Below are 7854 nucleotides of genomic sequence, written 5' to 3'. Positions count from 1 at the left end.
GCCATGGGTAAGGGGCGGGCGGCCAGCCGGGCGCGGGAGGGCTGGCGAGGTGTATTGTGTCCTGGCGCTTCCTTTTCCGCTCGCCTGCTTTCCCTCGGAGACCGGGTCGTGGGTCCTGAGCGAGCGCCGTTCTCCGAACATCCCCTCCCTTCTGGGTGAGGTGGGGTTGGGGTAGATCAGCGCGTCCGGGTATGGAATGTCCCAAGCGAGACCCCCTCAAAGGGGCACTGAGGGCTGTAGTGCGCCCCGCCCTACCCCGGGGGCAGACCCAGGCTGTTGGCCCACAGATTCTGGGTATCCGCCGGGCACTTCCCGAGGCGCGGCCCCTCGCTCAGTGCGACCCCCCTGGCTAACCCGCTGGTGTTTTCTCCCCTCCGCTCACTGTCCTCTGGCGCGTCCGCAGAGCAGACGTACGGCGAGGTCAACCAGCTGGGCGGCGTGTTCGTCAACGGACGCCCCCTGCCCAACGCCATCCGCTTGCGCATCGTGGAGCTAGCGCAGCTGGGCATCCGACCCTGTGACATTAGCCGGCAACTCCGCGTTTCCCATGGCTGCGTGAGCAAGATCCTGGCGCGCTACAACGAGACCGGCTCCATCCTGCCCGGGGCCATCGGGGGCAGCAAACCCCGAGTCACCACCCCCAACGTGGTCAAGCACATCCGGGACTACAAGCAGGGCGACCCTGGAATCTTTGCCTGGGAGATCCGCGACCGGCTGCTGGCCGACGGCGTCTGCGACAAGTACAACGTGCCCTCGGTGAGCTCCATCAGCCGCATCCTGCGCAATAAGATTGGCAGCTTGGCGCAGCCCGGGCCCTACGAGGCGAGCAAGCAGCCGCCGCCACAGCCGGCGCTGCCCTACAACCACATCTATCAGTACCCTTACCCCAGCCCCGTGTCCCCCAGCGGCGCCAAGATGGGCAGCCACCACGGGGTCCCGGGCACCGCCGGCCACGTCAGCATTCCCCGCTCTTGGCCCTCGGCGCACTCGGTCAGCAACATCCTGGGCATCCGGACGTTTATGGAGCAAACAGGTCAGTCGTGGAGGCCTTCTGGAGCCTTCTTGGAAGGGACAGAATTGAAGACGAGGGCTTGGGCATGAGGATGAGGGGTAACTCCTAGTCCTCCTTGGACCTGTTTTGGCTCAGGGGAGGCTAGGGCTGGCCAGGGAGGTTGAGGGTCCGGGGCCTAATATAGGAGACATCTTGAACTTTTTATGACAAATGTGGAAAGTATTTCCCGGAAGAGCAATCGCCGACCACAAATTTGGAGGCCTGAAATTGCCTTTTTTTTTCTTTATTCTTGCAAAAAATATGCAACCCCCCTATCGCCAGATCTAAGCCAAACAAATCTCAGTCAATTCCGCGGCCCTTTCTTAAGGGTCTTTCAGGATAACCTCACCGTTTCCCAAAAGGTTCTGTCCCTCCCAGGCCCAAAGGCTCTTTCCAGTAAAAGGCAAAGGGCCACCAGGCGGGTCTTATCTAGTGACCTCAGGCAGGCCTGGCGGCGCTGCAGGTTCTGGGGCTGGGATCTCCGGTGGTGGTGCCTCGGGACTCACAAGGATGTGCCCTTTGCCTGTAATTAGAACTCTGCACACTTGCCGGTCATCTCGCCCAGGGAGGAAGGAGGTGGAGTAGGGAGAGAAGACTGGGGCGGCCTTGATGCGGGGCTCGGGGAGATGTGCCTGGGCTGGCCTGAGTGCCCATTTTCTCCGCACTGCCTCCTGTCCCAGCAGCCGGGCAAGGGATAGCAAGCTCTTACATGAGTAAGAAGCAAAGCTCACAATAGCCCCAAAGAGGAGGGGGGGGGCAGAAAGAAAGGAAAGCTTAGACCCAGCGGCAGTGGGGCGCGCTGCCCAGGCCTCACACAAGGTTTGTTTCTTCCGGTGGCTCGAACCCAGCCTGGGGGTGGGAGGTGAGGTGCACAACTTCCCTCGGAACGACCTGGGGGCAGCTGGCTGGGAGGTGGCCGCACCAGGTTTGCTCTCAGTTCTAGAACTTTCTCTGGGTTCCCCCAGCGCACACGACTGCCGGGGCTGCCCTGGTGGCTGGGTTGGCGCCTCTTTGGGGAGATCCCGGGCATCTCCGGAGGCATTTCTGAGGAGAACCGTCTCTAAACCCTCCGGACACGTGTTGAGGCTTTGAGAAACCCATATAATTCTCAGGACATGCTTTGGATTTGAACTTGAACCTTTCCGGGCGCCACCTCTGGACATTGGAAAGGCACCTTGGCCGAGTGCGCCCAGCCCGGTTTCACAGGCCGTCTCCCCGCCGGAGACCCCTTGTTTTTCGGAAAGCGGGTCGCAGGCGTGGAGGAACGGGGAACAGCCTCTGCCCCACTAAGGAGTGAATGCGAAACCCTATGCCCGCCATCCCCCCCGCCTCCGGCCACTCTCCGAGCATCTGGAGGCCGCAGGTGTTCGGAGGACCCTGGGCTGCGCCCTCGGAGATGCGCTGAGTGCTTGTAGGCACCTATGTCACCCTCCGGCTGGAGGGCCGCGCTCGAGCCCAGCGCAGATTCGGATGGGATGTCCCCACTAACCTGTCCCGTGTCCCCTCAGGGGCCCTGGCCGGGAGCGAAGCCGCCACCTACTCCCCCAAGATGGAAGACTGGGCCAGCGTGAACCGCACGGCCTTCCCGGCCACCTCGGCAGTGAATGGGCTCGATAAACCGGCACTGGAGGCGGACATTAAATACACTCAGGTAACCAAGGGTCGGGGAAGGAGGTGTCCTTAACTGGAAGAGCGAAAGAGTTGGGGGGAGCGGGTGAAGGGAGAAAGAGACAGAGAGAAGAGAAAACTCCCCAGGCCTGGCAGCCCGGCCACCCAGGGCCCTCTCAGCATTTTCTCTCCTTTTCTCAAGCGCACACGTTGGGGGAAGCTGGCTTTTGAGGGGATTGCGTTGCCTTTTGCCAAGATACTTTTGCTACAAAAACTTGAACCCAGAACACAGATGGCTGAGGCTCTCTTTAAACCCCAGCTGGGCTGGTGAATACCATGTTCCCCCTCATCTCATTATTATTTATAACAATTCGAGTGGAAATCACTTGGCCAGGGGCCTTCCTAGGAAAATTAGAGGCCAAGCGTTGCGTGGGGGTGATTGAGGGGGCAGCAGGGGAAAGGAGGATCCCCAGTTTGTTCCGGTAACTGCACGTGCGGGAGAAGTCGGCGGGTTCCCTGCGGCTGATGGTCTGTCCTTCTCCATCCGCACAGTCGGCCTCCGGCCTCTCCGCAGTGGGCGGCTTCCTCCCAGCCTGCGCCTACCCGGCCTCCAGCCAGCACAGTGTGTACAGCGCGCCCGCTGGGGGCTACCTGGCCCCAGGCCCGCCCTGGCCGCCGGCACAGGCTCCCCCGCTGGCGTCCCCCGGGGCCAGCCTCACGGTGCACGGTGGGGAGCTCGCAGCGGCGATGACCTTCAAGCATCCCAGCCGAGAAGGTGAGCGGCACGGGTGGGAATGGGTCGGATGAATGGAGAGAGGTTAGGAAGGGTGCAAGGAAGGGGGTGTGATCGTGGGAGAAGGTAGTGAGAGAGGTTTGGTACCCAGTCTAAACCCTTCCTTTGGGGTTAAACCTGTAGTTTCTCGGATCAGATTGATTTCTAACAGGTGTATGCCAATGCGCGTCCTTAGAAAGATGGCAGAAGTTGAGAGATGCCTTAGGATTCCACCCTCCCCCTCTTGGAGAGAGAGAGAGAGAGAGAGAGAGAGAGAGAGAGAGAGAGAGAGAGAGAGAGAGGAATTGGGCCAGGTTTGGATCTGGTTCTTGTGCCCTTGGCCAAGTTATTGCTTCTCTCTGCGCATCATTTCTCCATCCATAGAAGAGTCTAGAAGAGAGAGAGAGAGAGAGAGGGTCACGACCCCTTTGGGGGTCGAACGACCCTTTCACAGGGGTCGCCTAAGACCATCGGAAAATACATATATAATTACATATTGTTTTTGTGATTAATCACTATGCTTTAATTATGTTCAATTTGTAACAATGAAAATACATCCTGCATATTAGATATTTACATTACGATTCATAACAGTAGCAAAATTACAGTTATGAAGTAGCAACAAAAATAATTTTATGGTTGGGGGTCACCACAACATGAGGAACTGTATTAAAGGGTCGCGGCATTAGGAAGGTTGAGAACCACTGGTCTAGAAGCATCATTCAGGTTCACCTTTCTGGGGCCTGAGGAGCTTTGCCTTCTGTGGTGGACCTGCCCAGGTTCCTGGACCTGTACTGCCCATCTGTTTCTTCTCAGATTCCTTTTTTTTTTTTTTAAATCTAGACCCTGGTCTCCCCTTGAGTTCATTTTCTTAAATTCATTCTTGGGAAGGGAAAGAATATTTCAATCATGTATCCCTAAGTTTAGACTCTTTTTCAACTCTGTGGTTTAGGGTACTTCTTTCTGTAGGAATTGTGGCTGGGAGTCTTCTCTCCTCTTCTCCCTCCTTCATAAATGTACTCCATGATAAGCCAGACTAACAGATTTGAGGCATTTAATAGCTGGTCAACAGTGTGAAGGGTGGCTTCTTACACTGACCCCCAGGTTCTGTTTTTTGTTTTTTTTTTGCCCCTATAAATTGGGAAAAGCTCATCTGCTGTTGCCTGAGTCCTCATTTTCCTCAGCGGTGAAAGGAGTGGCTGAATTTGCTAATTTCGAAGAACCTGCCTGCAATAGGTTCTGTCACTAGAAATTTGTTACCCCAACTACCCTGCGAAAGGAAGGAGTCGCCTCAGGGGGTCCCAGCCTCTGCGGGGAAGGAGGCTGAGCACAAACCTTGGGGTCAGGGGTGCTCCAGAAGGCTCTTTACAAGCCTGATCCACTTCAGACCTGCCAACGCATAGTGGGGGCAGGCAAAAAGCTTTATTTCCTAGGAGACATAGTAGCCTGATCTGAGAGAGAGAGAGAGAGAGAGAGAGAGAGAGAGAGAATTAAATTGCCATCAATAAGTCAAGTAAATCAATAAAAGACAAAAAATATATATATTTTTTACTTTTATTTTTCCTAAAGGACAAACATTATGGGATATAAATTACCAAAATTGAGAATTAGAACTTCCTTAAGCTTTAAACTTAATTTAAAAATAAAATAACACAAGTTGATCATTTATAGGAAAATTCAAGTAAAGGAAATTAAAAAAAAAATAAGGATTACAGCTCCTCTAAAGCTTTACAGTTAAGGGACAATAAGGATCTCATGCTGAGTGCTTTGCCCAGCGTCTCAAATCTACCTGCTTTCTGGACAACTGAAGTTATCTGTTGAATTAGAAATTGACATGGAATTTACCTCATCATACAAATCATTAACTAAGCAGGTTCATTTGAATTAGAAGAGTGTATCTACAATTTTAAAAGATTTTGTCTGGGCTGATCGAAGGAGAAAGAAGACTTAGAAAAGGGCTTGCTATCTTCGGAGGAGTGTACAGTGTAGCCCTTGGCTAACACAGCCGCTTTGTTCTGGGGCATTTCAAGCTCAACATTAGAAACAAATTATGACCCGGAGGTAACAATCCAAAGGTAGAACACCCTTCTGAATTCTAAACTAGTTCAAGTTAATTGAGGTGGGGTTTCATTGGTGGTTGATTTTCTTTAGAAGACACTTTCCTTTCAGAAAAACAGAACCATGGAATGGCACTTGCATTCATGTCCCTATTACCATTGTAGTCACTTTCTATTATGAAACATCTCACTAGTTTTCCATGTCCGTAGTAAGAATTAACTACATTAGTTATTAAATTAATAACTTAATTTCCTGATCCTCACAGTTCTTAAAAAACACAGGGAAAAGGGTAATGGAATAAATTAGGTCCAACATTAAAAAGTGATTTCTCAAACTGGCACACAAATGTTTGTGTTGAAACAAGGAACACAAAAATAACGAGAATCACACACCTATTTGGGTTAAGAATTTTTATTCTTACTGGCAGAAAAGCTGACTTCAAAGATCTTCCATGCCCAATGGGTCTTTGAAAAATTACAAAGAAAGTGATCAGAATCAATGCCTTTTTTTCTAATGATTGTTTTAAAATTATATTCAAACAGATTACTGTAGGGCTTACTCAGATAATAAGAATGGTAGGAATAGCATTTACTGAATTGTTTTTCAGTAGGAAATTTTTTTTCACTGAAAGCAATTTAATATCATGAATGCTCATTAAAAACAAATACTTTTTGATCTTCTAGTTCAGTGGTTCTCAACCTTGGCTGCATATTAGAATCACCTGGGAATCTTTTTAAAATCTTGATTTCTGGGCCTCATCCTCCGGAAATTCTGTTTCTTTGTTATGGGGTGGGGCCACAACATTAGTAACAAAGAAACAGAATTTCCAGAGGATGAGGCCCAGAAATCAGGATTTTAAAAAGATTCCCAGGTGATTCTAATGTGCAGCCAAGGTTGAGAACTACTGATCCAGTTCATATATCCTCCAAATCAGGTGCAAATGAACATTAGCTGTTACCCTAAGGAAGTCACAATTAAGCACCAGAATTAAGCACCCACGGGTCGTAATTTGTTTTTAATGTTGAGCTTGAAATGCCCCGGAGCAAAGTGGCTGTGTTAGGACAGGGCTATATTGCTCTGAAGATACCAAAATTAAGCCAAATTAAGCACCACAATTTATGTATTTTATCTTGGTAAAGAGTAATGCCTGTGGGTTCCCTATTAGGTAGGCAAAGAAGTATAATTTACATTTCCCATCCGTGAAAGAAAATGTTAATTCTTGGGATCCTAGAGGGACACCAATTCAAATGTCTTTTCATAGCCAGGCCAGGGCCCTCTCCTCCCCACCCCCACAGGTGACAGACCCCACCAGAGGTTCCCTCCAGACAGCCGGTATTTACAGGCTGTTTTCAGAAACGTTCAAAACCTCCTAAAACCCTTCTCAGCGGGGATTTGGAACGACTCAAGATTTGGAAATCAAATCTATAAGATATTGCATATGTTCAAAGAAAAAAATGTTTATGTTTGTTACAGATAACTCGAAGCCTCCTTCCAGTTGTCTCAGCTCGGGGTTCGTTCCTGAAAAATCGATCCTAAAAGCAAACTTTGCCAGAGAGCATTAGGGCGCGGGCGTTGCTGAGCGCCCAGCCGCCTGCAACCAGGGTTTCACTTGACCCAGCCCTGGGAGACTCCGACCGAGACTCCCCCCGTTTTCTCCCGCCCCAACCCCCCTGGTCCCCGTGGCTCTGAAATCGCAGTCCCAAGATTTTAAAAACGCGTGTCCCCTAAGATTAAGTTAAAATTCCTGCAAAGCGCCCAATGCCCTGGTGCCCCAGCCTCTGAGAAACCAGACAGACAGACCCACTTTGGTTGCCCCCAGCTACTCCCCCCCCCCCATCCTGCTGTGGGAAAGGAGGGGAGGAGGGGCCTATGGGGAGGGTCTGGGATGGACGGCTGAAATTTCGACCTGCAGAGGGGGTGGAATCTGTCTCTGGGCTCCGGGTGTTTATTTTTCACGCCTTTGTCTCTAAGCGACCGGCCCTGGGCTGAGAAACCTCCCCCTCAGATGTTTTCTAAACAGGTCCTCACCTTGCAGTGTGTGTACAGGGTGGGGAAAAAGGTCGGAAAACTTCGTTGGCTGAGCGGCTACCACAGTGTTCAGAGAGTTGAGAGGAGGTGTGGGGTGGGGGTGGAGGGGAGAGTGGAGGGGTCACTCTGCCCTGGACAGGTCTTTAGACCCCTTCCAGGCCCTGAGAAACCTGATGTGCGTGCATGCCTGTGCGTGTGTGTACGTGTGTCCCTAGGGCAGGGGTGTGCGGCCCAGCTTCTCAAACCCACAGTAACCTGCCCCCCAGGAGCAGCTGCAGGGGAAAAACACTCCAGAGTTCCCCCTCAACCCGAAGTGAGGCGCTCCGATGTCCCCCTT

The 7854-nt window shown here is 51.6% G+C and overlaps 1 protein-coding gene across 1 annotated transcript in view; it reads left to right on the top strand.

The window, feature by feature from the left end:
• PAX1 (paired box 1) overlaps positions 1 to 7854 on the top strand; it is a 12517-nt gene that overhangs the window by 3074 nt on the left and 1589 nt on the right. The window contains exons 2-4 of the mRNA XM_014539472.1: positions 241 to 1033; positions 2560 to 2702; positions 3212 to 3434. Coding sequence (XP_014394958.1) covers positions 241 to 1033; positions 2560 to 2702; positions 3212 to 3434 — 1159 coding nt within the window. The remainder of the gene's footprint in view (positions 1 to 240; positions 1034 to 2559; positions 2703 to 3211; positions 3435 to 7854) is intronic.

Source organism: Myotis brandtii, unplaced genomic scaffold (genome assembly GCF_000412655.1).
Source record: "Myotis brandtii unplaced genomic scaffold, ASM41265v1 scaffold217, whole genome shotgun sequence".
NCBI lineage: Eukaryota > Metazoa > Chordata > Mammalia > Chiroptera > Vespertilionidae > Myotis > Myotis brandtii.
This window is presented reverse-complemented; position numbering and strand designations above follow the sequence as displayed.